Source organism: Capsaspora owczarzaki (genome assembly GCF_000151315.2).
Source record: "Capsaspora owczarzaki ATCC 30864 unplaced genomic scaffold supercont2.13, whole genome shotgun sequence".
Lineage (NCBI taxonomy): Eukaryota > Filasterea > Ministeriida > Capsasporidae > Capsaspora > Capsaspora owczarzaki.
Window position 1 is genome coordinate 821,217 of NW_011887304.1, and position 26,294 is coordinate 847,510.

Here is a 26,294-nt window from a genome sequence, read left to right on the forward strand (position 1 = left end):
AGCTCAGTCCCTTTTATCTATTGATCTTCAAGCCATGCAAACAAGCGCAGCGCTGCCATTGCACATTGAGACTGCCTGCATCCACAGCATCCCGCTGTCCCGCCTGCTGCCCGCCGAGGTCCAGGGCCAGCAGCGCCCAGTCTACCTCAAGCTTGAGAATACGCAGCCGTCCAACTCGTTCAAGCTCCGAGCGATTGGCAATCTGTGCGCCAAAGCAGTCGCGCGCGGCGGCTGCGTGCGATTCGTCTCATCTTCAGGTTTGTCTAACACAGAGAACACAAGGTATCAGCAAACACCTCAGAATGATTGATACTCATAGGTGTATGATGATGGGTGTGAATTCGGGGCACCACAGGTGGCAATGCAGGGTACGCAGCCGCAGTCGCCGCTCGCATGCTTGGACTGCCCGTGCACGTCGTGCTCCCCACATCAACGCCAGGATTTATGCGCGAGTTGATCGAGTCGGAAGGAGCTATTGTGACGGTATATGGCTCTGTAAGTGAATGTCAATGTGTGAATGTGAATGAATCCGAAATTTGCTGCCGACGAAAGCATACGGTTGATTCTGAAGCGGTTTTTATGTGTTTGTCGCAGGCTTGGGATGAGGCGCATGCGCATGCATTGGAACTCGCTGCAGAGCCAGGTATGGTTGTGTCCTTCATGATCGTGTGAGCTGGTAACGGTTGGTTTCAGCACTTCTTTACTCATGTTTTGTTCATCCAACAGGCTCTGTTTATATTCCTCCATTCGACCACCCTGATTTATGGTAGGCATCATCGTGTGAACATTCCTGCTCTCCTTCTCGATGCGTGTGTCTGTCTGTGAAATGCTCACTTTATGGCGCAGGGAAGGGACGTCGACGTTGGTCGACGAGCTCTTCCGACAACTGCCAGAAAAGCCGGCTGTAATTGCCGTTGCAGTCGGAGGCGGAGGACTCTTGGCTGGCGTGGTTGAAGGGCTGCATCGGGTGGGCAATGCCGCATGGAAGGATGTCCCGGTCATTGCTGTTGAAACCGCGGGCGCAGACTCGCTCGCCAAGTCCGTCGAGGCTGGAGAACTCGTCACACTGCCCGCCATCACAAGCATAGCCAAGAGTCTCGGGGCCAAGCGAGTTGCAGAACGAGCGTTTCAACTTGCTCGGGAGCATCCCGTCATTTGTCAAGTCGTGCCAGACGCCAGCGCAACTCGAGCAGTCGTCCAGTTTGCAGGTACCTGAAGTGCGACTTCCTCCCTTCTGACCTGCCTATTGTTTGATTGACTTTTTTTTGGCTCTTTCGTTCTGGGCAGAGCATCATCACATGGTGGTTGAGCCAGCCTGCGGTGCAGCCCTCGCAGCACTGTACGACTCACTGCTGGCCTCCGATTCCGTTCAAAAGGCCATCTCTAACGTCTCTGGGATTTCCGCATCGGCGCCTATTGTCGTGGTCGTTTGCGGTGGCAATGTCGTGACCTTGGACATGCTTGCGAGCTGGCGCACTGCTGCATGTTCGCCTCCCTCCTGAGCACACCAAAACCTTCTCTCAATCTTTTTTTTGTTTTGTTTTGTTTTTGTTCAGTCTATTCGCTTTGCCTTGCGTTTCATTGTGTTTCAATTGACTCTCTGTATCATTTTATTCTTCTCTCTGTATTACAACCTGGCTCATTCTTTATTCATTCTTTCATGTCGTCTGCATCCAAGCGAGCGCATTCGCCTGAGCGAGGTTTGGCCTTCTTCCAATGCTCATCCCAGCCAAAATCCCAATGCTAGTTCCATTCTTTGCACTTGTTCAAATATCCATCCAATTGCATTTTACCAAATCCATCACTGAAAAAATCTCGTCTCTTTGTCTGAGAAATCTGAGCGTTGACTGACTTAGTATTGGCTTCTTTGGCTTTTTGCACTCAATGGCAGAGATTGTCGCTGGCGGCGCTGCGTCCAAGCATGCACGACTTGACGACGACGTTGCCGCTGATGTGCGATCTGATCACTCGCGAGCCGTGGACGGAGCACGAGGGCGGCAACGACGATCGAACGACGCAGACGAGGGCGAGCACCAAGACGAGAGCGCAGGCGCAGAGCCCAGGTCGAACGGACACGCTGCTGGGGCGCAGGACGATGCCCAGAGCATGGCCATGGACGCTGATACCGCAACGGCGGCGACGGCGGCGGCGGCGGAGGAGGAGGAGCAGAAGCTCGCCCAGCAGCGCAGGATGCGCCGACTCGAGCGAATCCACTTGGCTGCACTGCCAACGAGCAACCTGTATGAACGGAGCTACATGCACCGCGACGTCGTCACGCATGTCGTGGCAACGAGAACAGATTTCGTCATCACGGCGAGCCTCGACGGGCATATCAAGTTTTGGAAAAAGCTCGAGGCCGGGCTGGAGTTTGTCAAGACCTTCCGCTCGCATCTCACGGGCATGACGGACGTGGCGGCGAGCCACGACGGCATGTTCTTGGCGACAACATCGTCGGACAAGATGCTCAAGATTTACGACGTGGTGAACTTTGACATGATGAACATTATCAATCTCGGCGACGACGAAGCAACCTGCTGCGAGTGGCTCCACCAACCCGGAGACGCCCTTGCCAGGGTGGCGGTCGCCTGTCAGTCCAGCCCCGCGATTCGCATCTACGACGCTCGTGGCGACGGCAAGCCCTTGAAGACAGTGTCCATGCACGTCAAACCCGTCGTAGCCATGGCGCTGAACGTGAAATTTGACACGGTCATTTCCGTGGATACTGCTGGTCTTGTCGAGTACTGGCGCGCGGCAGACAACTCGGACCACACCTTCCCTTCTGATCGCGTCCATTTTTCTTCCAAGCTGGACACGGACTTGTTTGATTTTGTGCGCGCCAAAACGGTCGTCACCTCGATTGACGTCTCGCCGGATGGCTCCAAGTTTGTAACCATGTCCAGCGATCGCAAAGTGCGTGTCTTCCGCTTCCTCACAGGCAAGCTCGCGCGCAAGTACGACGAGTCGCTCCAGGTCATTGCCAACCAGTCGCAGCTCGCCTCGCACATCGACAACATTGAGTATGCTCGACGGCTCGCCGTCGAAAAGGACATTGATCAACAGCCCGTGTCCGTCGCCGGCATGAACGCAGTCTTTGATGAGTCGGGTCTCTTTGTCATCTATCCTTCCCTGCTCGGCATCAAGGTTGTGAGCATCCACGACAATCGATGCGTGCGCATCATTGGCAAAGTCGAGTCCAACATTCGTATTTTGCGTGTCGCGGTCCATCCTGGCAAGCTGCGCAAGGCCATCGGTATGACATTGGTAAGTGTGCGTATGTGTGGGTGTGGAGGTGCGGGGGAGGAGAGCAAAGCGAAGCTGGGATGTCCAATTCAGATTGTTTGATCGCTACATGTGGTTTCTTCCGTCCAGGACTCGCAAACTGCCGACAACCCGCTTCTCGCGGCTGCCATTGCCGATCCGAGTGTCTTTTGCACAGCATTGAAGCGACAGCGCTTTTACATTTTCTCGAATCGCGAGCCCAAGGAGGACGGCAGGTGAGGGCTGTTTTGCTTGAGATTGTTTTCGCTTGATGTCCGGGATTGTGCTTCTGCTTTTTGTCCAGGATGCTGACTGTTGTTCGGGGCTCGCCTTTTGTTGAATCCCATGAATTGTTTTGCTTTGGTAGTGACGTGGGCCGAGATATTCTCAACGAAAAGCCAACCCGTGAAGAACAACTCGCTTCATTGGAAAGCGTTAGTAAGCCTGTGCTTCCCGACTTGGCAATCATCCATACGACCAAAGGCGATATTCATATTCGTCTGTTCCCGCAAGAGTGAGTTTGACTTGAGCTGGTGGGTGCTCGAGTTGTCTGGCCCTGCGTGCGCTCACGACGATGCGGCTGTTGCACCATTCTCTCGGCTCATGCAGGTGTCCGAAGACGGTCGAGAACTTTGTGACGCATGCACGAAATGGATACTACAACCAGCACCTGTTCCACCGCGTCATCAAAGGCTTTATGAATCAAACTGGCGATCCCAAAGGTATGTGAATGAACTCAGCCAAAACCTTCTCTGTTTCCGTGGCTGCGGACGTGATTCTCATCGTGCTGATTTCTCGCATTGGTGTCGTAGGCGATGGTACTGGTGGCGAGTCCATCTGGGGAGGCAACTTTGAAGATGAGTTCCACAAGTCGCTCAAACACGATCGACCGTTCACGGTGAGCTCGGCCAACGCTGGCAAGGACACGAACGGCTCGCAGTTCTTTATTACCGTTGTCCCCACGGTAAGATTTTCGAGCTGGGCAGCGGTGCTTGAAGAGGGTTGCTGTGCAACCTCGGAGATGCAACGCCGATGCGCGCAAGTGCTCTAACCTTGAGGCATTTGCACTTTGTAGCCGTGGCTCGATAACAAGCACACCGTCTTTGGACGCGTCATCAAGGGCATGGAGATTGTCTCGGCCATTAACAACGTCAAGGTGGACAAATCAGATCGTCCTTTGGAAGATGTTCGCATGGTCTCCATCACCCTCAAGCAATCATAAGACAATGAGACCGCGCCATTACTCCGCCCCTCCTCGGTCACCCTTTGTGAAGTTGCTCGTTTCAAATTCATTCGGATGATTGCAAGCTTTCAAATATCCAATTCTCTCGTTTTGACACTGAAAAAGTCGCGTTATCGCCACTTTCGCAGAATTGCTGGTGTCGCATACTCGTTGGTCACTAAAGCATCGCGAAAGTTGGCTCCAAACCCACCACCATCGTAAAAGCTATAACGGCCAGGGAATCGGTCCAAGTAGGCGGGATTCTCCTTGCGACTTGGGAAGCGATCATGCTCCCAAGTCGTGACGTTGGTCGCAATGAGATAGAGGTGATAGATGAGCATCCCGGCAGTAAACAGAATCATTGCACTGGCAATCGCTAGCATGGTTGTCATGCTAGGGTTTTCACGAAAAATAAACTGACGAGAAAAAACGTCAAGTCAAAGTGAGGCAAAGCATCGAAGCACATTTGCACTCGAACACCAAGGCTAGACGCCCCGCGAGCTTACCCGCACAATCCCATGCCATACAATGGGCACTGGGTTGTTGTTGTCCGAACCGTCAACAATCCACATGCTCCAAAGATTCATGTGCTGGACGAGCGCGGACAGCGACCACGCTGAATGTGCGGCGGCAGCTATGCACAGTCCCGTGTTGGCGAGCAAGAACAGCAGGAATTGACCAATATTGTTACCACCAACGCAATTGTTAATCCAGATGCAGTGGTGGTCAAATCGGTGAACGCAGAGATTGCATGCGCGGCAGTGCTTGGAGCGTGCTGGTTTGAGGCGGTGCCCGCCGGCGTCCGTCAGACCCGCCTTCGCTCCTGGCATCGGTGGGCATTGCAAGCATGCCACTCCAGAGCAGTAAAAGTAGTTGTCGAACGGGTAGGAGCGCAACCGAGCGGCCAAATTGGTTGGGGTGATTCGCCCGGGATTCGACCAGGACAGGCGCCAGAACAGCACAATGCAGATGCCAACTAGTGCATGAACAGCTTGTGCGAGATTGCCCGGGATCAGATGGGCAGGCAGCACGACGATCGGCGGCCCGGATTCCAACTGAGCACTGTTTGGTGATCTCGCCTTGGCTGAGATCGTCGGAGCAACGCCAGCAGGCGTGTACAGGCTTGGAACAGCCAGAAAAGCAGCCCATGTTAATAACAACACGTACAGGACCTGTACAATCGGATGGCTTGGTTGTTTGTTCCCAATTTGAGTGAGATGACAAGTTCAACCACCAAGCCCGCGACTACCCTTGACATGCCGTAGTCAGAGTCTAGCACAGTCGAAAACAACTTATGAACAATAACCGATAGAAAACGATGGCCTACCTGGCGTGCGAAAACCAAAACCAGGCTCGCCGAAGCATGGTCTCGCAGATTCCCACCAGAAATGACGACTGAGAGACTTTGAACCATCGGTTTGAGCTTCTTCTCTCAATTTAAATGATGTTAAAATGTTACAAAGTCATCGCTTGGGCGAAATGCATGCGCGAAGTGAGTTGTAGATCATCTTGCAGTACCGTGTCACTTTTCACAAGCGGTTGCGAGCTCAATTCGCGCCAATCTCTTTCCTCCTTCTCTCAAATGCACGCACAAAGACATAGAAGTACATTAAAAGTGCAGCAGAGGTCGAGAAAGACAATATAACGGTGCTGTGGCATGTGCAACTGGGGATTGTAACGGCAACCTGCCCGACTTTCATGCCCTAATTTTTCGGAGATCATTGGTATCTAATGTATGCTAACATGAAACTGTGACCGAAGACAAGAATTCACATTGCGACTTTACGACGCGTCCCGAACAAATCACAAACAGGCAAACAAATGCAAAAGACGCACAAATCACACAAAACAAAAACACAACAGCACGGTGGTGGCTCACGTCCTGCTCATTTCTATGCGTCCACGAACGCGTGCTGCAATTTCGAGCAAAATTCGACAGTAGTCAGTGCAGGAGGAAGAATAGTAGAATCAGAGTTGACTCTACTCGCGCAGCCCAGATTCTTCCAGCTTCGAAGCGGCCAGCTGGGAGTCCGCGGCCGGGGTCGAAGCGTCACCCAAATTGTCGTCCATTTGCTGGAAGAGAGGATTGGCAAACGTTCCAACCGAATCGTCCGCGACAGGATCGGGAAGGGAATTGCGCTCCACCGAACCTGGACCCTGTTCTTTTTTGGTGTTTCGGCGGCGACGGAGCAGGGTGACCAGGAGAATGACAACAAGGATCAGGAGAATCAAACCACCAACGACGCCACCGACCACTGGGCCAATCGGGAAGCTGGAAGCATTTGCGGGTTCGAGAGATGCAGAAGCTGGAGAAGCTGCAGAGGAGGCGATCGTCGCAAGTGATGCAGGGACTGTCGTCGCTGCAGAGCTAATGCTGGCTCCAGAAGCGCTGACATCCGCTGTCGTTATATGAGCGCTTGAAGTCGAGGCAAAGTGAGCAGTGGCCTTCGAGGTTGATGCAGAATGAGACGAACTCGTCGAATGCGCAAATGCCGTCGAGGCAACACTTGCGACAGATGCTTTCGTGGACGATGCAACAGCAGCAGAAGTCACGCTGGTGACGAATGCAATGGACGTGGATGCCACATATGCGTCGGACGCGATCGAAGCAGCAGAGACAGTAGCAACAGATGCCGCGCTGGTGACAAACTCGACGGATGTGGATGCGATAGATGCGTCAGAGGCGACAGAAGCAACAGAAGCCGTAGCAACAGATGCCGCGCTGGTGACAAACTCAATGGACGTGGATGCTGCAGATGCGTCTGAGGCGACAGAAGCAACAGAAGCCGTAGCAACAGATGCCGCGCTGGTGACAAACTCAATGGACGTGGATGCTGCAGATGCGTCTGAGGCGACAGAAGCAACAGAAGCCGTAGCAACAGATGCCGCGCTGGTGACAAACTCAATGGACGTGGATGCTGCAGATGCGTCTGAGGCGACAGAAGCGACAGAAGCAGTAGCAACGGAAGCGGCACTTGTAACGAATGCAATGGACGTGGATGCCACAAATGCGTCGGATGAGACTGAGGCAACAGAAGCAACAGAAGCGAACGAGGCAACCGACGTCGAGATCGCTGAAGCCGAAGCGGCTGACAACTGACTTGCTACTGATGCCTTGGAAGCGAACGAGGCAACAGACGACGACATCGCGGAAGCCGAAGCGGCTGACAACTGACTTGCTACTGATGCCTTGGAAGCGAACGAGGCAACAGACGACGACATCGCGGAAGCCGAAGCGGCTGACAACTGACTTGCCACTGACGCCCGAGATGTCGACACGACCGTTGCGGCGCTCGCAGTCGCTGCAGAGATGGCAGAGCTGGCACGACGTTGAATCACGCTCTTCACAATCGACGTCATCAGCGTAGTGCGCTCGGTGCTCGACTTGATTGTCTCGAATGGCATGGCGAGCAAAAACGACGAGTAGCTGCCTCCCACAGTGCTCACACCAGCAATGTTGGTTCCAGAAGAAGCGCCATAGTACAGTGCAGCCATGCCGTTTCCAACGGTAGTCAGGATGTCAGGGGTTTGAACAAGGTAGGGGTTGCCAAGCGCGATGACCGAGTTGAATGTCACAGTGCCGCTCATCGTAAAGCCCGGATCAACAGCCTGGCGGGCAACGAATGGCGCGCTAGCAGTGGAACCAGCGTAACCAGCACCCAGGTTGTTGGCGAGGAAGGTTGCACTTGCTCCACCAGCAGCCGCAAGACCCGATGCGACGTGCGACCCGCTGACAACCAAAGAGCGCGGTTTGGTAATGTTGGCAGCAGCAATCCAGGTGTTGATGACAGCTTGATGCGCGGCAGGCAACACGTTGATACCAGTGTTCTCGCCAGCAAACCAAATCACAGTATCAAAGTTCATGAAGTAGTCAGCCACCCAGGTCGTGTCGAGCAGAGAGTTCTTGGTCGCTGTTTCGCAGCGGTAGCCTGCAGCCTGGAGCGCACTGACATACTCGTACACGTACTCGCGTGTGTAGCGGCCCTCAATGTTGTCGCTCGTGTGGATAAAGTCGGCGTCGAATGCATCAATCACGACAACCCGGGGTCTGGCTCCAGTGTAGCGGTAACCAGCTGCTGTCAGCTTGGTAAGGGCTTCACCGCCGGCATTGACACCAGCCACTTTGAAGTAGTACTGCGTGTCGACCGCGACCGTGGTTGTGATGCCACATATGCTGTTGCCGTACGTTCCATCGAAGTAAACCGAAGAGCTAGAAGTAGGCCCGAAGATGACACCGGCATCCCAGCCGCGACCGTCAGTAGAGGTGTACAGCTTGTACGCTGTTGGAGTTGCACTTGATTCAAGAGGGTCAGTCGGCTGAACCCAGCAGAGGGCAACGCCGTCGGTCATTGAGACAGTGTAAAGGTTGGTGACTGGCAGAGGGATAATGATTGCAGACGAATTGAAATACTTGTGGATGCCCTTGTAGATGGCACGACCCAGCTGTTATTGGGAGAGTCATCGGATAGCTATCAAATGAGCCAAAGAACAAATTCCGAGCGCATTCGCACACAACAACAATCTGATTACCGTTTCGCGGTAGGATTCTTTCGCCATCAGCGCCATTTCAGTGCCGTTGAACACATCAATGGTGTATGTAATGAACGACGGCATGTATGCGTTTCGGGTCAATTCCGTTTTGGACGAATCCAGGACGCCTCCTTTGTTGTTTTGTCCGGTCGCTTGCTGAATGTTCACGCGCACGCTGTCTGCCACGGTGCTGCACGCCGTGTAGAGCGCTGCACTGAGACCGCCAGGGTTCTATGAAGGGTGAGGCAGAATAAGCACAATTCACTCGAGTGCAGCAATCTGTGAGTGCAATAAGCATCGCCTCCTTACCGAGTCGGGTGTCACAGTTGAGACACCCGATCCTCCGGGGACTCCACTTGCGCCGATAGCTGCGTAGAGCCAGTCAGCACCATTTTGCCTGTTGACAAGATCCATATCCACCTTCTGGTTGTACATGAAGTTGCAAACCAGATGACAGTATCGTAGTTCACCAAATAGGCATTCACCCATGTTGCGTCGAGCAAAGTGTTCTTGGTGGCCGAGTCGCAGCGGTAGCCTGCAGCCTGTAGCGCACTAGCATACTCGTACACGTACTCGCGTGTGTAGCGGCCCTCGATATTGTCGCTCGCGTGGACAAAGTCGGCGTCAAAAGCATCAACCACGAGAATGCGCGGACTGCTTCCAGAGTTGCGGTACCCAGCGACTGTAAGCTTTGTAAGAGCCTCTCCTCCAGCATTGACACCAACAACTTTGAAGTAGTACTGCGTGTCGACCGCGACCAATCTCGTGCCACCACACACGCTGTTGCCAAAGTTCCCTTCAAGCGCGACATTAGCACCCGTAGGCCCGAAAATGACACCTGCATCCCAGCCGCGACCGTCAGTAGAGGTGTACAGCTTGTACGCTGTTGGAGTTGCACTTGATTCAAGAGGGTCAGTCGGCTGAACCCAGCAGAGGGCAACGCTGTCGGTTCTTGAGACAGTGTAAAGGTTGGTGACCGGCAACGGGATGATGGTAGGAGACGATGGAACAAAGTACTTGTGGATGCCCTTGTAGATGGCACGACCAAGCTGTTATTGGGAGAATTATTGTGAGTTATCATTCGATGAGAGTCCTTCAGAGTGCATTCATCAAACTCCCACCACATCAGCTTTACCGTTTCGCGGTAGGATTCTTTCGCCATCAGCCCCATTTCCGTGCTGTTGAACACATCAATGGTGTATGTGATGAACGACGGCATCTTGGTGTTTTGGGTCAATTCCGTTTTGGACGCATCGAGGGAGCCTCCTTGGTTGTTTTGTCCGGTTGCTTGCTGAACGTTCACGCGCACGCTAGTTGCCGCGGTGCTGCACGCCGTGTAGAGCGTTGCACTGAGACCGGAGGGGTTCTACAGAGGTCATGGAACAATCAGCACAATTCTCGAGAGAGAAATCACAAATCACAACAAGCATCGCCTACTTACCGTGTTGGGTGTCACAGTTGAGACACCAGATCCAGAGCCTCCACTTGCACCAATACCTGCGTAGAGCCAGTCGCTTCCAACTTGCGTGTTGGCAAAATTTATATCCAGCTTCTGGTTGAACATGTAGGTCGAAAACTTTGCCCTGGCCAGGTAGTCGGTATCAAGGGTGGGCGCTGAGTTGGCTGCCACTTGAAGACCCAGGGTTGAATACTGGCCTTGACTCATGTAGTACAGAAAGTCCTGGGCTGACAGCTTCCAGCGTGGAATGCCAGCTGTTGACGCTCCGCATCCGACGCGAACCGCATCAACCATCGCAAACTTGCCCGAAATGACCGTCATTTTGTTGGTAATCTCGACCTTGATTCCCGCCGCAGCAGTAAAGTAGTAGCGACCAAGATACACAAAGATCGAGTCAAATTGATACATTGGAACCGACACTGTCTGTATGCCGCCGGAATGCGTAATGCGAATATCTGGAGAGCCTCGGTTTGACGTGGCAGGCCAAGTCATGTACACGGGGTAGTAGCCAGACGTGGTAAGTGTAGCGGTAAACGTGGCTTGGGCAGATTCCGAAGTAGATCCTGGGACCCAGTGTTGATTGGAGCCATATCCTGCAACGCTTGTTGCAGAATCCCATCCGCTGCCTGTGTACGTCACTTTCTTAGCAGTCGCGGTGTCAACGTCGTTGATGATGACTTCTGTGGGAGTATCAAACCAGCGCTCTCGAGTGGAATGGACGCTGGCGCCAGCATTGGCAAGGTACTCTTGAACGTAGCGAATGCTGATCTCGTTTGTGTAGAGGTCTTGCAGAAGCGACTCCTGACTAAAGTAACTAGAACCAGTGGAGCGGTAGCCTCCGGTTGACCCAGAGCAAGTCAGCCAACCCAGCGCAGGTGACAGGACGACATTCTTGGTGGACAGCTGGGGGGCAGTCGAGCTGGTAACGTCGACCCACTTGGTTGGCAGATTGTGGATGTCTGCATGTGCAGTCAGCGCGACGACCGCGAGGAGAGCACCGACGACGACGAGCGAACGCGCCGCAGTCATTTGCTTGCAGGTGTTCAACGATATCTGAATCCCATAGAAACAACAGCAAGCAACCAAGATCAAATCATGAGCGATGGTTCCTCGAGCAGCCAAGTCAATGTGCACTTGGTATCACTCCGGGAAGGCGTTTTGGTCCCAGTGCAGTGACGCGATTTTTGCTCTTTTGGCTTTTGTTTTTTTTTTTTTTTTGTGGTGGTGGTTTTTTTTGTTTTATTTCCTTCACTGCTGTCACACATGCGACGATCGTCTTGCTTTCCGTTCTCGCTCTCTCGCGCCCCGGGCCAGAGTCACTCCATGTCCAATCATGTGCCTGTCACTTTGTTGTATGGTAAAAAGCGCAGCATGTGGAATCGTTTGCCTTTGAACAACACCTTAAAACCATGTTGTTTCCCTTCTTATTTTTCATCCTATCTTTCTGTTCGCTGCTGTCACAGACAAGACACCCCACTCGCCTTTGCCGCTCCCTTCCATATGGCCAATTGATGGATATCAGGAGTGTCGTGTTGCAAGTTGTGAGAGTTGAGATGCGTGAATCTGGCAGTGTTCAAAGTAACCGCAAAAAAAACAAAAAAAAAAAAAACATGTACACCAAAATGAACAAACGAACAAAAAAGACTAAACCGAAAACCACGAATCACCGCAATCGATTTTTCAGTGTGCACGCCCAAACCTCAAAGTGGCGTCCAGCCTCCAAACACAATGGTGTTCATGAGCGATAATGCAGACATCCGCCGTGAGCTGGTAGCGGAGGGGGGGGGAGGAGACAAAACAAGCGAAAACAAATGCGCTGCCGTGAGTGCCAGAAGCGCAGAGCCGCAAAACGGCAATCCCAATCTTGTGGCAGGACCCATGTGGCGTTCGTCCAGCCGGCAATGGTAGCCGGTGGTGGCTCATGAGAATTTAGCGTATTCGTGAGAATTAAGCGTATTTCTAGTGTATTGGGATGCTTTTTGGATCGTTGTCCTTGCGCATTTTGTCCGAATCATTTGACGTTGCAGTTGCATGTAGCGATAAGTCCCAACCCGTGGGATCCCGGAGTCTCACAGTTTAACCATGTGTGTCAGCGTTGATAATCGTTGATACCCAACCAGGGTCGAGAATACAAACACCTCGAAGGCGCGGTTGTTGTGGAAATTGTGGAGGAGACTTTGCGTCGGTGCTTCCGCTCGCCTCCCTCGCCCAATCTACTCACTCGCTTCGCGCCAAAATCGCACTGTGTGTTGTATGTATAATCTAGTTTGTGTTTTGCTTGTAATGGAGCGATGGGGCGATAAATTGACTTTTGCTTTCGGTGTTTATACAATTATGCGGTTTTTTAGGTGCTGGTTTGTAGTTTTCCCTGTAGAACCGGTTGGTACGACACTCAAGCGCCCAAAGCACTCCATTCAGCATCAAACAATTACAACACATGATTGCACAGCTCGATATACCAAAAAATGGAGTGATATGAGCTGCGACCCCTGCGAAATCAAGCCGACCAACTTGAGTTTATGTGACATGCTGAATCTTTGGCTTGACAGCCGTAGTGCAACTCACAGATCTGGCGCAATTGTGGGACAAGGGAATTTTTACACCAGTCTGAGCTGGAGGGGTGGGCAATGCGACCACCTCTTTTCTTGGGCGTGCGAGCAAAGTTGGTATTCTGAATCGACAATTCAATCACACTCAATGTTTCGTATCTCGAATTGAGTTTCTCTTGCCGATCTCCGTTGGTGGTTTTAATTGGTGACTGTCAATCCATTGAATCAACTCCAACCTAGAGGGGCTGAACAGAGACCACTCACTCCTTGGTTTCCTTTCCAGCACAAGCACAAAAACCAAGAAATGGCTGCGAATGCATCGTCACTGTCGTCGGCGTCGTACCTGAGCTTGTATCCGCTGCACGTCGCAGTGTGGCGCGACGCTGTCGACCGTCTCCGCGAGCTGCTTGATGCGCACCGCGAAGAGCGCGCGGCTGGCTGGACGAGCATTACGCATCGCGACACGGGCGACGACGCGGCGAACGCTGACGCTGAGGCCGCTGCGAACAGTGCGAACGCAGACACTGGACTCCTCGTCGACCTCGGCCCAGCCAGCGACGCCAGCGATGTCTCTGTGACGCCAGACACGCACGACCCTGCCGCCGCCGCCGCCGCCGCCGCCGCCTCTTCTGTTGCTGCAGGAGCATCGCAGCGTACTACTCACTCGGTACGCCAACTAACTTGCTGTTTCTTTTTTTTTTTTTTTTTTTTTTGATGACCGCCTCGCTTGAGCAGCGTTTATTGTCGTTTTGGGGGTTGTTTTGTGCTGCGCTTCGATTGGAGTACTTGTTGGTTTGACATTGACCACAGCGTTGATGGTGATGAGGCTGGTGTGTTGGGTTAGGGTTAGGTTACGTGTTGCGGAGGCGGAGAAGGGGATGAGCGTTCGGCCGCCAAATAGTCTGTGTATAGCGCGATGACACCCGGGGGCGGCACGACACCCACAGTGATTGTGCACAATAGCACACAAAGTTTCAGTGCAATTTCAAATGCACTTACTCGGAGTGCTGAGCGGACGGCCAGGTCATGCTTTGGCTATTTTTGGGACGACAAACCCCTCCATTTGACTATCATCATTGTTGTCAATGCGTGCCTGTCCGATTTTCCCCCCTCACTTATCGACTCGGTTGCATACTTGCGCATCTGTTCTCTCATTCAGAACGCGGAAGATTCGGAAGATCCGTGGCTCAACGCCAAAGATCCGCACGGACGCACTGCGCTGCTTTTGGCAATCACTCTCGATCGCGCAGAGTGCGTCAAGCTTCTGCTCAACGCCAATGCGGATGCAACTGGCAAATCGCCGCTTGGGTTTGCGTACGTCAAGGAGGCGATTAGCACTGCTGATCGCGCACTGCTCCGAGACGTGTGTGTTGCTCGCAAGCATCAGATGGCCCACAAGCTGCGTGCTCGCGTGCCACAGCTGCTACGACTGCTCGAGACGGTACGGTTTCCAGCCTTGTGTGTGGTTGGAGTTTGTTGGTGCTTGTTGGAAAATGCGTTTTGGCTGACTTTTTTTTTTTGACTCGAACTTTCTTGTTCCAACATTTTGTTTTGCCGTTTTCAGACTGGCGACTTTTATGTCGAAATGAACTGGGAGTTTACGTCGTGGGGTATGTATTGACGTGTCTCAACCACACTCGGCACGCGGCAAGCTTTTGAAAAAGCCACAAAGCTTGTGTTTGTGTTTTCTCATGCATTTGGTTTTGATTCCTTGCAATCGCAGTCCCGCTCTTGTCTCGCATGTGCCCATCCGACACGTATCGCATTTGGAAACGCGGAGCGTGCGTGCGTCTCGACACCAGCCTGGTCGGGTTTGAAGACATGAAGTGGATTCGAGGCAACCTGAGTTTCATCTTCCGTGCTACTGGCGAAGGTCAGTGCATGTTCAGCATTAGTTTCTGCTCGTTTCGATCTATTAGTAGTGCTTGCATGTACTAATCTCGTCCTCCCCTTCCCCCGGGCTTCCTGCCGCGGTTGTTCTTGGATACTGTTTTTTTTTGTTTTACCACAAAACCCCAGCTGGTAGCATGACTGGCATTCTCTTCCAGATCAACCACGATGAGCAGCGGGTCATCTATGACGAAGTCCAAGCGGGTGAATGCGACATTGCGGGGGCGCCTAGCGTCGATGAGGACGATTTCGACGACGATGTTCTTGACGCGTTGTTGTCGGCGCCCATCACCTCGACCGACATGGGCGATGACAAGATTGCCTTCTCTCGCATGAAGAGTGGCCTCTGGGGATTCCAGAGCGAGAAGACCGACATGATTGGTGACTACGAAGCAAAGGCGTACGCTTTGAGCGGCGTGGAAGTGCGTACTCGCCATCGTACCGAGCACCTGCCGGTCGAGCTGCGCGACAAGGCAAAACAGCAAGGCACGTTCAGCTCGCTCATGAAGCTGACCTCAGCCCAAAAGGAGGAGGATCTTGAGCAGCTGGGTCGCGATAGCGAGCTCGGCGAGCGCTCTCTGACCCCTGTTGGTCCCGTTCCCAAGCCCGCAATCTCAGAGGAGCTGTACTTTTCGGGTAAAGTCACCTCCAGCACAACCCACGATTTTACTTCCGAGGTTGTCGACCACCACCATGCTGCTGCCGAGCACGGTGATGACCATGACGACGGCGATGATTCGGAGCTCATCAACGTCGAGCCGGAGAGCAAGTCGGGCGCCTCATCGCTGCTTTCCATTGCAGGGTGGCGTTCCGGCGCCAAAAAGCTGTTGCACAACGTGTCGAGCGCTGCATCCACGGCGTATGCGAGCGTTTCCGCGGCCGCTCACAACACTTCGGCGTCGAGTGGCTCGCCTGCAGATTACCAGTCCCTGGGCCGCGAGTCGGCTGCGTCGGCTCCCTCGGGCTCTGGCGCCGCCGCATCTTGCCACATAGGTCGCCCGCTGGTCATGTCCGAGCAAGTGCAAAAGTTCAAGGGCACGGTTTGGATGAGTGAGGCCTTCCCGCTTTCGCTTCAGCGTCAAGTTCTTCCAATCATTGATTTGATGGTGAGTCGGGGGTGTTGCGCAACGTCAGTTTCAGTGTCAGTTCTATGCGAGCCCGTCTTTCTCGAACTGGTTTTGCTTGTGTGTTGCTCTTGTTTTCTCCCGCTTGTTCCCCGCTAGTCGCCCAACAATGCCCACTTTGCCAAGCTGCGTGACTTTATCGACATCTCCTTGCCATCCGGGTTCCCCGTCAAGATCGGTAGGACGATGATTGTGTCAGTTGTTTAGCGTTTTGGGCTTGTTGATGTGTTTGCCAACCTTTTTTTTCTCCTTTGCTTTTGTTGCTGTGGTCGCTTGTACTTTGTTTTCCCCTCCCGTCAGAGCTTCCTCTGTTCCGTGTGATTAGCGCCCGAGTCACATTCGCCAACTGCTCGGATGGTCCAGTTCTTCCAGAGCTGTTTGAAGTCCCTGCAGGCTACGATCAGCAGCTTGCTGACGGCTTTAGCGGAACCATCGAGGTCAGCTTGCCCAGCGCTGTCAGCGGCGCAAAGCGGGCTGATCGTCGTCGTCGTGCTGCTCGTCGCGGCATGAACGGCAACGCCTTTGACGACGAAATGATGCTGCAAATGGCCCTCCGAGAGAGTCTGACCGATGCGCGTCGCGACGGTGCACAGGCAGAAGCGGATGGCGTGCTTTCAGACGAGGAGATTGAGCTTCAAGAGGCGCTCATGGCTTCGATGATGATGTCCACGGGCGCATCGCAAGAGGACATTGACGCAGCTATTGCCTCGTACAAGCAAGATCAAGAACAACGCCGCCAGGAGGCCATTGCTGCCCGTTCTCGTCCAGTTCCGTCGCAAGCGTCCGCCGAGCAGCAAGTAGCACCTTCTCCAAGTGACAGCGACCTGGCATTGGCTCTGCAGCTTTCCCAGCAGCAGGCCCTCGAAGACGAGCAAGCGCGCAATCGCCGCGAGGAAGAGGAGCTCGAGATGGTGCTTCGCATGTCTCTTGAGCAGCAGTGACGCGTTTTTTTTTTGTGCGACATTCACTTGTTTGGATGCAGTGTGCAGTGAGCTGTTGTTTCCATTTCACGTTGATGCCTTTTGTTGTTGAGCCTGGGTTTGTCGTGGCTTTTGGTTGTAGATACTTTTCAACTTGTGCGAACAATGAAGAAAATCGGCTAGAACACAAGTCCCAACGCTCCTCTTGATAATCTTGTTTGCGCTTTCAAAAGTCAATAAGTCAGCTCCTCAGTTTTGACCCCCTCCGTTTTTCTGAGTTTGTTCCCGTAGTTTCTGAGTTTGCAGCGATTTCAATGTTTCGGTGTTTGGGTGTTTTTTTTTTTTTTGTTTCCAATCCTATCTATTGTTTCATTTCGATTCAATGCGATTCTCCAGTCATTTTATTATTATTCTTATTTTTTCAGATTGTCCCACGTTTCTCAGACCAGAATGGAGATTGACGATCTGGACTTGTACGCGGACTCGACGACTTCGTTGACTGCCGCGACCGCCGCGCCGACCTCGAAGGTGAACCCACTTCATTCCCAATTGAGACGGGAGACCTGTTGGAAGTGGAGATGGGCGCGGGGGGGGGAGGGGACGATGCTTGCTTGTATGGGGATTTGCATTGGGGAAACAGAGATCGCTAGATTTCCAGCCCGTAGACCGTCCATTGCACTTTGGCGCTTTGAACTTGATTGTGCTTTGTTTGGCTGACCTTGATGTAACGCTTCATCTGTCTGTGTGGCAGGGCGATGAGGACGCGCTGTACGACGATCTGTGGGCGTCGAACGAGTACTCTGATGCGACTGCAGCCAACGCTCATGCTGGCAATGCAAATGCTGCAAGTGGAGCAGCACCAGGATCAGGATCAGGCATCGTCGGATCGGCCGCTGGTGCTGGAACGGGCGCTGGGAGCAGTGGCGCGAGCACTGCAGGCACAAGCAGCTCAATGGCGAGCGCAATGGACACGACAACGACGAATTCTGCCGCTGCTGACAATGGATTTACTCATCACGCGCATGCTGCTGGTGGTGGTGCTGGCGCTGGTGCTGGTGCTGGTGCTGGTGCAATCCACGCTGGAGGCAATCGCCCGTCCTCAATGCCGAGCTTTGCCGCTCAGACGTTCGACAGCACGTTCAACCACACGCAGATGCTGCGAGCGTCGTTGCCAGCAGGCTCGGGGAAGAAGGGCAGCATTTACATTGGTGGCATGACGTGGTGGACGACAGACAAGGACATTATCGATGCTCTGGCCGCGCTGGGCATTGTCGATGTCATGAGCACGCGCTTTTACGAAGAGCGCTCGAGCGGCAAGTCCCGCGGCGTTGCATACATTGAGTTCGCGTCAGAAGAGTCTGCGCGAAGCGCCATCGAGCGGCTACCGTCCCATCCCGTGCACGGCAAGAATCTTGGCACCCAACTAGCGACAGACGGAGGCGCAGGTGGCGCCAACATGGCACCGCCGTCGGCAACCAGCAACCGCCCTTACGCCCGTGGGTACCAACAATCGGCAGCATTCTCATCGCATCCCGGAGGTGCGGCTCCTGCATCAGCCGCACCCGCTGCTGCCCCACTTCCAGTCGCTGCTGCGCCCAATCCAGCCTCCGTCCCTCCACTGATTCCAAGCGCCGCAAATATGCCCCCTGTGTCTGTGCCACCGCCTGGGCTTCTCGGTCAGACCCCATCCGCATCAGGTGCACAGCAGCCTCCCCCAGGTACAGCTAGAGAATTGTCAAACGCCTGAACTTCTCGTTTTTTTTTTGTGTGTGGTTGCATGCTCACTCATTATGCCTCGCTTTGCAACATCTCGTCATGTAGCTGCCGCTGCCGGCTACCATCCTTACGGGCCACCTCCTCCAGGCGCACAGCGGCGCGGTGCAGGGCCGCGCCCGGGAATGCCACCACCACCGCCGCCCGGAATGTTCCCAGGAATGCCATTCCCCCCGCCGTATTACTTTGCGCCGGGCATGGAGTACGGCATGCCAGGCTTTGGCTATCCGTTTGCCCCTCCTCCGCACGCACTTCCATCAAAGTCCGTCCATGCTTCTGTTTTTCTTTTTTCTTTGTTTTTTTTTTTTTGTTGGCTCGTTTGTCAATTGTTGTTTCTCCCGGTGTCGTTTTCTAACTCGATTCATCCATCATTGTGTTTCTATGGCACAGATCCTCGTCAGGTGATGACGAAAAGCGACGGGGTCGGAGTCGAAGCCCAGTCGATCGGCGAAGCCGCAGTCGCAGCCGAAGCCGCAGTAAGAGCCCCGACGCAGCCTCGTCCGAGAAAGAGTCTCGACGATCTGCGTCGTCCAGCAACAGTGAAGATCGGCATCGCGGCCGTAGCAGCGGGCGGGACGACAGCCGAGATCGCCATGACCGAGACGGCCGGGATAACCGAGACAGCCGAGACAGCCGCGACAGCCGAGAGCGCGATCGAGGCAAAGAGCGCGACAGGGATCGCGAGTCATCATCGTCTTCATCCTCTTCAAGAAGCAGAAGCGACCGGCGACGCGAATAGTCAAAACAAACAAAAACCCTCGTTTTTTTTTTTTGTTGTTGTTGTTGTTGTGTCGCAACGTTTGGTGGAAAACTTTTGTTTTTTGTTTGTTTTTTTAGTTATTCATTTTTGTTCACCCAAATACAACTGGTGCGTCAATGAAAAATCACGACATTGAACTCGGCATACACAGAATGAAACACAATTTTTTTGCCACATCGACAAACATTGTCTTGTTTACAGACCCTTGCTCTTGAGGAAGGCGGCATCGTTGGGCTCGCGACCCAAAAACTCGACAACCATGTCCCAGGCGTCGCGGCTGCCGCCAGGCTGCAGAATGCTCGTGCGGTAGGCGCGGCCCGTTTCGCTGTTGAGAATGCCCTCGGGCTGGAAGCGCGAAAAGAAAATGTCTGCAGAGTAGACCTCGCTCCACAGATAGCCATAGTACTGACTGTCGTAGCCGCCAACCAGGTGCTCAAAGGAGGCCGGCATGGATGTTCCGGGGGTGACTTCGATGCCCCAGATGCTCTTGGCGAGTTCGGCAAACACGTTCGCCACATCGATCGTCTGACCGCCCATGACCGTGTGGATGGTCTGGTCGAAGGTGGCCAGCAGGACTTGGCGCTTGTTGAAGAGACCCGCGTTCGCCTTCCTGCTGGCCAGCAGACGGTCGAGCAGCGCCTCGGGGATTTTCGCGCCAGTCTGGTGGTGCTGGCTCATCATGTGCAGCGACTCCTTTTCCCAGCACCAGTTCTCGAGAATCTGGGAGGGGCACTCAACAAAGTCGCGCTCCACACGCGTGCCGCTGAACATGGCGTACTTGGTGCGCGCCAAAAGTTGGTGCAGAACGTGACCAAGCTCGTGGAAGTACGTTTCCACCTCGTCGTGCAGCATGAGTGCGGGCTGGTCCTTGGTCGGTGCCGTAAAGTTGGCGAGCATGGCCGCGACCGCAATCTGACGTTGGCCGCCGGGGAGCTCGCAGCCGGGCTGCAGGCCAAAGCAGGCAGCATGGCCGTACTTGCCCTCACGAGGGTGCAAATCGAGGAAGAATTGACCAAAGATTTCCTGGGTGGCAGTGTCGCGCACGTTGTACACCAGCACCTCTGGGTGCCAAATCCCGTTGGCAGGCGGGATGTCCGCAGAGTTGGCGTCGGCAGCAGCGGATGCGGCCGCAGTCGCAGCAGGAACATTGACCTTTTCAAACGTGATGGAGAACACCTTCTCGTAGATGGCAAGCAGGCCCTTGGTGACCACCGGCATGGGGAAGTACTGCATCAGCTCGTTGTGATCGACCTGGAAGCGCTTCTCTTCAATCTGCTGGGCATAGTAGCGAAAGTCCCAGCCGTTGATGCGGCTGTCAAACTCGTAGCCGCGACGCGCGCATTCCTCCTTTTTGAGCGTGAGCAGCTCTTGCAGCTCTGCCTGGGCCAGAGGAGTGAGCTTTTCGTTGAGCGAGGTCAGAAACTCGCGAACGCGCTCGGGAGACTTGGCCATGCGCGTCTCGGTAATGTAATGCGCGTGCGTCTTGTAGCCGAGGATTTCGGCCTGGCGCTGTCGCAAAATCAGGATGCGCTGCATCAGCGGGGTGTTTTCGACAATGCCGCGCGACTGGAAGGCAGCCTCGAGCGTCTTGCGCGTTTCGGGACGGACTGCCTTCTTCATGCACGGGAAGTAGTGCGGGTAGGACAGCGAGATGAGCAGGTGCGTGCCGTCCTCGGATTTGGTCAGGCTGTTGATAAAGTCCTCGTCCAAGCCTTCCAGTTGCTCCTTGGTGAATGGCAGCTTGGTCTTGATCTCTGTCAGGTTGGTTGAGAACTTGATTGCGAGCTCTGAGATTTCCTCTTGGATTTTCTGCCAAAAGCGTCGACAAGAAACAAAAGCGTTCGGAGGATGAGTGTGTTGGTCCAACCCCCTGCTCCCTGCTCCCTGCCCTTCCTCTGTTCAGGTGCGTTGTTGCCAGTTGGAAATAGCAGCATGCATAGTGGTGCCTTTCTCTCTTCTCTCCACCCCCCTTCTTTCTTATGCGTCTACCTTGATCTCTGCGCGCTGATCCTCGGGCAAGTGAAGACCGTTGCGGCGGAAGTCGCGCAGCATTCGGTCGAGATAGCGACGCTGCTCCGGCTCGAGCGCCTCGTTCTTCTTGGAGACTGCAAGCACAGCGTTGTAGACGTCGACGCGCATGCCCAGCTCGACGTTGAGCGCCGAGAGCATCTTGCAGGCCTCTGCGCTTGCGTCACGAACGGCCTTGATCGGCGACATGTGCCTGGGGAACTGGCAGTACTCGGACGCCGCGGACAGCGAAGCCCATCTGCACACACACACACACACATACACACACACACACACACACACACACACATACGAGAGCAAGTTTACCCAGCAAAGGTCAGTCAGAGCGGCAGTGTGTGAGAGTGGTAGGAAGGACTGCCGATCGAGAGTCACGTCGGTCATCACTGTCCTCAACCACAACTACTACTATTACTACTCCTACTGCTGCTGCCACACAGTTTAGAAACAAAAGAGTCACAAAACGCAGCGTCAGAGAGCGAACGCGCGCAGTATGTTTTGGCTTGTTGTGCTTTCTAAGCGTTTAGGCAGCCACCGCACGGCTTGTTGTTGGTTTGACTTACGCATCGCCAATGGGCTGGATGACAGTCGCAAAGGTCGCCTTGTCAGCCTGTGTGGGGAATGAAGTGTGTTGGGTGCGCAGGGATGACCGTTAGAAGGGAGAGGGAGGGGAAAGGGGAAGTGAGGATTTGCTCAGACAGTCTCAGACAAGAGCGCCTCTCGGACTGACAGGAACGGACGCAGCGACGTCGTAGACATTGCGGAACTTGGCGGCAACGTCGGCAGCAAGCGCAGTGATTTCAGGCGCAGAGTGCGTGAAACGAAGCAGCAGCGAACTCATTGTAGGAAGGGAGGAAAAGAATGGTGTTTTGTCAGAAACGAAAAAAGACTGAGCCAAACATGACATGCCATGAAAGCCCCAAACATGACATGCCAAAAATAAGAAAGAGAATCTAGGTGTATTATTCGACAACACAATGAAGAGACCCAAAAGAAGACGACAAAGAAGACGAAACAACAGCACATTCACTGCTTTCACTTTCGTCGCTTGTGGATCTTGCCGCCCTGCTCAAGAGCCATGATCTTGGGCTTGGCTTGACGAATGGCCTACAAATGCGCCAATTGCATGATGAGTGGGGAGCATGATGAGCACAATGACAAGCCACAAAATGGATCGCCTTTCTGCCTACCTTATTCTCGTTCAAGAGAGACTCCTTGCCGGTAATTCGGCTGAGAATCGTCAGCGAGCGTTGCTTCTCGGTGCCGGCTTGCATAACGGCAGAGTCGTACTGACGCTTCTTGCCGGGGGTCTTGATCTTGGGCTCCTTGCCAATCGACTTGTCAAACCGACCGAGGGAGGCTGTTGAGGTTTTGGTGCGCTTGAGCTGTTCCTTGAGCAGTTGCTTCTTGGCGTCGTTGCTTGTTGACGGGGCGGCAAGGCCTTGCTTGACGGGGTTTGCCTTGGCAATGTTGCGCGCCTGCTGCATCTCGTTTTTGGCGACGCGGCCCTTCTTGAGCTCGTTGCGCTTGGCGAAATAGTCCACAAACGGATCTGTCAGGAGGGAGGGAGGGAGGGAGGGAGGGGGTGGTGAGGAGGGGACGGGTACGATCGGCCATGGCAATCATTCGAGCGAGCGAGCGCGCGATCGACGCAACACAACCACACACCTGCTTGATCGGGAAGCTCGATAATCCAGTCCTTGTCGTCTTGGTTCTTGCGGTGCTCGTAGCCGTGGCGGCGAACAAATTCCTGCTTGGTGTCGTCGAAGACGCGAGTGTCGCGCTTCGAGTTCTTCTTGATGCCCTTCTTGAGAGCAAACTGCTCCCACTTTGTAAGTTGCTTGGGTTTTGGTACCTGCAGATTGTCAAGTGGGATTTGGGGAAGGGGTTGGTGGGTTTGGTGAGCGACCGTAGCAATCCACACTACACCACAATGGAGAGCATTTTTCATTCCGAAAAAAACGCGTACGGGCTTTTCGCGTGGAATGGCATAGGTCGGGTTGGGCAGCGAGGCAAGGACGACTTCGTCTGCGCGGGTGGTAGGCAGCTCCCAGATGGCATTGAACAAGACTTGGACACCATCGCGAGCAAGTGCGCGAATGTACTCGCCACGGCGCGCCGCAGTGAGCTCTGACGGCAGCAGCGGGACTGTATCAACGACCATGAGGTTGCCTGTGATTTTGTATGCATGAAGTTAGTGAAAGGGACACCTTTTTGGGCGTGTTGTTGTTGTTGAGCAGGTTTTCTCAGACTATTGCGACCATCATGCTGATCTCACTCGTGCAATGGACTGCTCGTTACATTGATCCTTTCCCTTTTGCTTTGTTTTTTGTTTTGTATTTGTTCTTGTTCCAGGTTTCTCAGACTCTCAGACAAAAGGACTGATCGGCCTTCCTCGCGCCTGCTTTCGCGCGACTCCTCCCCGTGCATGCCTTCATCCACTCAATGGGCTCATGATGAAGCCCTTCTTGCATCATGATGTATCGTTCGAAGTGGGGTAGTGGTGGTGGTGGTGGTGGTTCCAATCGTGCAACTCGCTCGCTCACAGTCTCGCTCACTGTTCTCCATGTGGCGCAGTCGCAGTACCCTCCTCAATGGATGAGGCGCTTCTGATCCCTTGCCCTAACCCGCCCGTTCGCCCACTTGCAACGCATCTGAGCCTTGATCCACGTTCACTCCATACAAATGTGACGGGCGGCAGACGAAGAGCGACTTGAGCGACCCGAGAGTGGAGCCGCTCCACGAGGAAACAATCCCAGTCCTCAACGTCAGCCCCACACAGCCCTAACCCACCCAACCCCCCCCCCCAATCCACTATGAGAGCGAGATGCGATAGTCATGCAAGAGCAAAGCACAAAGCAGAGTGCTGCAGCGAGCGACGGTGGCTGGGGCTTTTACAACAAAACCGCTGCTCAACCCTTCCCCTTCTCCCCATCCTCCCCATTCCCAGCATTTCAATTGGGATTCAACTGGCAAACAAAAAGCAACAAAACAGATTCGGTTGTTACCGGCATCGACGTCGTGCGGCTGCTCGCGATCGACAGTGACCGCGCGGCGCTTGGCGTCTTCAGCCGCTTTGGCAGCATTCAGCAAGCCCGAAACGTCCATTTTGCGAAAAAGATAAAGTGATCCAGCAAGCTCCTTGTAGATTTGTAGATGGGGCAGAAATGCACATGACAAGAATATAGACCAAAATCAGAAGCGTTTGTATTCGACAGTAAACATGAGTAACAACAAGCTTAAAAGTACAAAAAACTACAAGTACAGTACAAAGTCCCCACATCCCCCCCCTTAGAGGAGCAACGCAGGCGCAATCAGTTGCGAGGCCGACTTCCAAGAGCTCGACTCTTGCTCAAGTGCAGCCAGCTTGTCGCTGAGGGGAATTGCGGTCCGGTCCGTGTTGTTGCCGATGAGATTGCCAAGACCGATCGATGTTTGCTCGGGAGTCAGGAAGGGATAGTCAGTGTAGCCCTTCTCAGAGCCGCCGTAGAAGCTGCTGCGGTCGTAAGGGTTGAGCTCGGTGCCCAAGAGAAGACGCAGGGGCAAATCCGGGTTGGCGATAAAGTGGCGACCAAAGGCAATTGCCTCAAAGGAGCCATTCTTCACCGCCGCAGCTGCAGTGTCGCGATCAAAGCCGTCGGCACCAATGACCGGGCTGGTGGACAAGCGGGAAAGGGTGTGGATGAGCTGGGAGATGCCAGACTCGGGCAGCAGCTCGGATTGCTTCCGGGGATCAATCAGGTGAAGATAGGCCAGCTTGTACTGGTTGAGGCGCGCAATGATGGGCGAGAATGTTTCGAGGGGAGTCGGGTGAAGAACGTCGCCAAACACACCGGCGGGGCTGAGACGGAGGCCGACGCGGGCGCTGGGCCATTCTTGCAGGACGGCCTCGACCACCTCAAACAGGAAGCGCGCGCGGTTTTCGTCCGAGCCGCCGTACTGGTCTGTGCGAATGTTGGACTTGGGTGACAAGAACTGCTCAATGAGATAGCCATTGGCGCCATGGAGCTCGATGCCATCAAAGCCGGCCTCACGGGCAAGCTTGGCTGCATTGCGGTACTGCTCGACAACTTCGGCGATTTCCTCGACAGTCAGCGCGTGCGGGACCTCGGGATCGAACGTGCCCTTGGGGGTAGAAATCTTGGTGCCGTCGGCGATCGCAATGGCCGAAGGGGCGACACCGGGCACGCCGGTGAAGCCGGAATGGCCGACGCGACCCGTGTGCCAAAGCTGGGTGACAATGAGGCCCTGCTTGGCGTGGACGGCGTCGGTGACCTTGCGCCACCCAGCCACCTGCTTGGCAGTAAACAGACCGGGTGTCTGTGGGTAGCCCTGAGCGCGGGCAGAGATGACGGTTGCCTCGCTGATCAGCAAACCGCCGTGGGAGGCGCGCTGGGCGTAGTACTCGACCGCAATGTCCTGCGGAACATTGTCAATCGAGTTGCGGCAGCGCGTCAGAGGCGCGAGAACGACGCGGTGAGCGAGATTCAAAGCGCCGAGCTTGACTGGGGTGAAGAGGGCGTTGGGAGTTGCGGACATGGTTGTGTGTGGGTTTCGGTTTGGGTTTGGCGTTCTTCTTTGTTTTTTTGGCTTTGCGTGTGCTGAGCGTTGGCGCAGTGTTGCTAGCTTGGCTGCTGGTGGTTGCTTTGCCTGTGTTTGAAGCAAAGTGCAAAATGAAGAGTGAATGCTCGATTGCCCACAATTTCCGCGGCGTTTAAAAAGGGGCGGAAAACGGGGATTTCTGAGAACGGAGCAAAGAAATCTCCGTGATGGATCGAACTCTG

The 26,294-nt window shown here is 54.2% G+C and overlaps 9 protein-coding genes across 9 annotated transcripts; 4 read left to right on the forward strand and 5 right to left on the reverse strand.

Annotated features, from left to right (window-relative positions):
- Window positions 1-17: 17 nt before the first annotated feature.
- Window positions 18-1,649, forward strand: CAOG_07178 (pyridoxal-5'-phosphate-dependent protein beta subunit). The gene is made up of 6 exons (XM_004343852.2): window positions 18-257; window positions 356-495; window positions 595-643; window positions 727-766; window positions 847-1,208; window positions 1,288-1,649. The coding sequence occupies exons 1-6, from the start codon at window positions 35-37 to the stop codon at window positions 1,500-1,502; spliced, it is 1,029 nt and encodes a 342-aa protein (XP_004343902.2). The 5' UTR covers window positions 18-34; the 3' UTR covers window positions 1,503-1,649.
- A 6-nt stretch (window positions 1,650-1,655) lies between these two features.
- On the forward strand, window positions 1,656-4,658 carry CAOG_07179 (cyclophilin). The gene is made up of 7 exons (XM_004343853.2): window positions 1,656-1,700; window positions 1,892-3,261; window positions 3,370-3,494; window positions 3,626-3,772; window positions 3,868-3,980; window positions 4,071-4,222; window positions 4,334-4,658. Exons 1-7 carry the CDS (start codon window positions 1,661-1,663, stop codon window positions 4,478-4,480), a joined length of 2,094 nt encoding a protein of 697 aa, XP_004343903.2. The 5' UTR covers window positions 1,656-1,660; the 3' UTR covers window positions 4,481-4,658.
- Window positions 4,535-5,864, reverse strand: CAOG_07180 (hypothetical protein). Its single transcript, XM_004343854.2, has 3 exons — window positions 5,808-5,864; window positions 4,987-5,668; window positions 4,535-4,896 (listed from the first exon to the last, which is right to left on the reverse strand). The coding sequence occupies exons 1-3, from the start codon at window positions 5,843-5,845 to the stop codon at window positions 4,612-4,614; spliced, it is 1,005 nt and encodes a 334-aa protein (XP_004343904.2). The 5' UTR covers window positions 5,846-5,864; the 3' UTR covers window positions 4,535-4,611.
- A 596-nt stretch (window positions 5,865-6,460) lies between these two features.
- Window positions 6,461-11,498, reverse strand: CAOG_09051 (hypothetical protein; the record flags this gene model as incomplete). Its single annotated transcript, XM_011272437.1, has 6 exons — window positions 6,461-8,923; window positions 9,011-9,241; window positions 9,320-9,378; window positions 9,444-10,059; window positions 10,146-10,376; window positions 10,452-11,498. 6 exons carry the CDS (start codon window positions 11,496-11,498, stop codon window positions 6,461-6,463), a joined length of 4,647 nt encoding a protein of 1,548 aa, XP_011270739.1.
- Window positions 11,499-13,268: 1,770 nt separating this feature from the next.
- Window positions 13,269-17,148, forward strand: CAOG_07181 (ankyrin repeat domain-containing protein). Its single transcript, XM_004343855.2, has 7 exons — window positions 13,269-13,685; window positions 14,178-14,459; window positions 14,583-14,628; window positions 14,742-14,891; window positions 15,038-16,014; window positions 16,132-16,210; window positions 16,333-17,148. Exons 1-7 carry the CDS (start codon window positions 13,323-13,325, stop codon window positions 16,971-16,973), a joined length of 2,538 nt encoding a protein of 845 aa, XP_004343905.2. The 5' UTR covers window positions 13,269-13,322; the 3' UTR covers window positions 16,974-17,148.
- A 214-nt stretch (window positions 17,149-17,362) lies between these two features.
- On the forward strand, window positions 17,363-19,584 carry CAOG_07182 (hypothetical protein). The gene is made up of 4 exons (XM_004343856.2): window positions 17,363-17,480; window positions 17,704-18,670; window positions 18,774-18,987; window positions 19,116-19,584. The coding sequence occupies exons 1-4, from the start codon at window positions 17,403-17,405 to the stop codon at window positions 19,462-19,464; spliced, it is 1,608 nt and encodes a 535-aa protein (XP_004343906.1). The 5' UTR covers window positions 17,363-17,402; the 3' UTR covers window positions 19,465-19,584.
- CAOG_07183 (thimet oligopeptidase 1) lies at window positions 19,531-22,398 on the reverse strand. Its single transcript, XM_004343857.2, has 4 exons — window positions 22,241-22,398; window positions 22,074-22,120; window positions 21,475-21,751; window positions 19,531-21,294 (listed from the first exon to the last, which is right to left on the reverse strand). Exons 1-4 carry the CDS (start codon window positions 22,349-22,351, stop codon window positions 19,681-19,683), a joined length of 2,049 nt encoding a protein of 682 aa, XP_004343907.1. The 5' UTR covers window positions 22,352-22,398; the 3' UTR covers window positions 19,531-19,680.
- Window positions 22,399-22,456: 58 nt separating this feature from the next.
- CAOG_07184 (Rrs1 protein) lies at window positions 22,457-24,628 on the reverse strand. The gene is made up of 5 exons (XM_004343858.2): window positions 24,519-24,628; window positions 23,480-23,682; window positions 23,179-23,365; window positions 22,701-23,062; window positions 22,457-22,617 (listed from the first exon to the last, which is right to left on the reverse strand). Exons 1-5 carry the CDS (start codon window positions 24,616-24,618, stop codon window positions 22,546-22,548), a joined length of 924 nt encoding a protein of 307 aa, XP_004343908.1. The 5' UTR covers window positions 24,619-24,628; the 3' UTR covers window positions 22,457-22,545.
- A 173-nt stretch (window positions 24,629-24,801) lies between these two features.
- On the reverse strand, window positions 24,802-26,049 carry CAOG_07185 (NADH:flavin oxidoreductase/NADH oxidase; the record flags this gene model as incomplete). Its single annotated transcript, XM_004343859.1, has 2 exons — window positions 24,802-25,803; window positions 25,864-26,049. The coding sequence occupies 2 exons, from the start codon at window positions 26,047-26,049 to the stop codon at window positions 24,802-24,804; spliced, it is 1,188 nt and encodes a 395-aa protein (XP_004343909.1).
- Window positions 26,050-26,294: the final 245 nt, after the last annotated feature.

Bases quoted from the DNA above. Each gene is read 5' to 3' on its own strand.
- CAOG_07178 (XM_004343852.2), top strand. From the start codon at position 35: ATGCAAACAAGCGCAGCGCTGCCATTGCACATTGAGACTGCCTGCATC. The intron at 258-355 runs GTTTGTCTAACA...GGGGCACCACAG, and splicing joins GCGATTCGTCTCATCTTCAG to GTGGCAATGCAGGGTACGCA. The intron at 496-594 runs GTAAGTGAATGT...TGTTTGTCGCAG, and splicing joins TTGTGACGGTATATGGCTCT to GCTTGGGATGAGGCGCATGC.
- CAOG_07179 (XM_004343853.2), top strand. From the start codon at position 1,661: ATGTCGTCTGCATCCAAGCGAGCGCATTCGCCTGAGCGAG. The intron at 1,701-1,891 runs GTTTGGCCTTCT...ACTCAATGGCAG, and splicing joins AGCGCATTCGCCTGAGCGAG to AGATTGTCGCTGGCGGCGCT. The intron at 3,981-4,070 runs GTATGTGAATGA...TTGGTGTCGTAG, and splicing joins TCAAACTGGCGATCCCAAAG to GCGATGGTACTGGTGGCGAG.
- CAOG_07180 (XM_004343854.2), bottom strand. From the start codon at position 5,845: ATGCTTCGGCGAGCCTGGTTTTGGTTTTCGCACGCCAG. The intron at 5,669-5,807 runs GTAGGCCATCGT...CAAACAACCAAG, and splicing joins TTTTGGTTTTCGCACGCCAG to CCATCCGATTGTACAGGTCC. The intron at 4,897-4,986 runs GTAAGCTCGCGG...TTTTCTCGTCAG, and splicing joins TATGGCATGGGATTGTGCGG to TTTATTTTTCGTGAAAACCC.
- CAOG_07181 (XM_004343855.2), top strand. From the start codon at position 13,323: ATGGCTGCGAATGCATCGTCACTGTCGTCGGCGTCGTACCTGAGCTTG. The intron at 14,629-14,741 runs GTATGTATTGAC...TTGCAATCGCAG, and splicing joins CTGGGAGTTTACGTCGTGGG to TCCCGCTCTTGTCTCGCATG. The intron at 16,015-16,131 runs GTGAGTCGGGGG...GTTCCCCGCTAG, and splicing joins TTCCAATCATTGATTTGATG to TCGCCCAACAATGCCCACTT.
- CAOG_07182 (XM_004343856.2), top strand. From the start codon at position 17,403: ATGGAGATTGACGATCTGGACTTGTACGCGGACTCGACGACTTCGTTG. The intron at 17,481-17,703 runs GTGAACCCACTT...TCTGTGTGGCAG, and splicing joins CCGCCGCGCCGACCTCGAAG to GGCGATGAGGACGCGCTGTA. The intron at 18,988-19,115 runs GTCCGTCCATGC...TCTATGGCACAG, and splicing joins CCGCACGCACTTCCATCAAA to ATCCTCGTCAGGTGATGACG.
- CAOG_07183 (XM_004343857.2), bottom strand. From the start codon at position 22,351: ATGAGTTCGCTGCTGCTTCGTTTCACGCACTCTGCGCCTGAAATCACT. The intron at 22,121-22,240 runs GTCAGTCCGAGA...TTCCCCACACAG, and splicing joins ACGTCGCTGCGTCCGTTCCT to GCTGACAAGGCGACCTTTGC. The intron at 21,295-21,474 runs GTAGACGCATAA...CGCTTTTGGCAG, and splicing joins ATCAGCGCGCAGAGATCAAG to AAAATCCAAGAGGAAATCTC.
- CAOG_07184 (XM_004343858.2), bottom strand. From the start codon at position 24,618: ATGGACGTTTCGGGCTTGCTGAATGCTGCCAAAGCGGCTGAAGACGCC. The intron at 23,366-23,479 runs GTACGCGTTTTT...GACAATCTGCAG, and splicing joins CCATTCCACGCGAAAAGCCC to GTACCAAAACCCAAGCAACT. The intron at 22,618-22,700 runs GTAGGCAGAAAG...GCGCATTTGTAG, and splicing joins CTCTCTTGAACGAGAATAAG to GCCATTCGTCAAGCCAAGCC.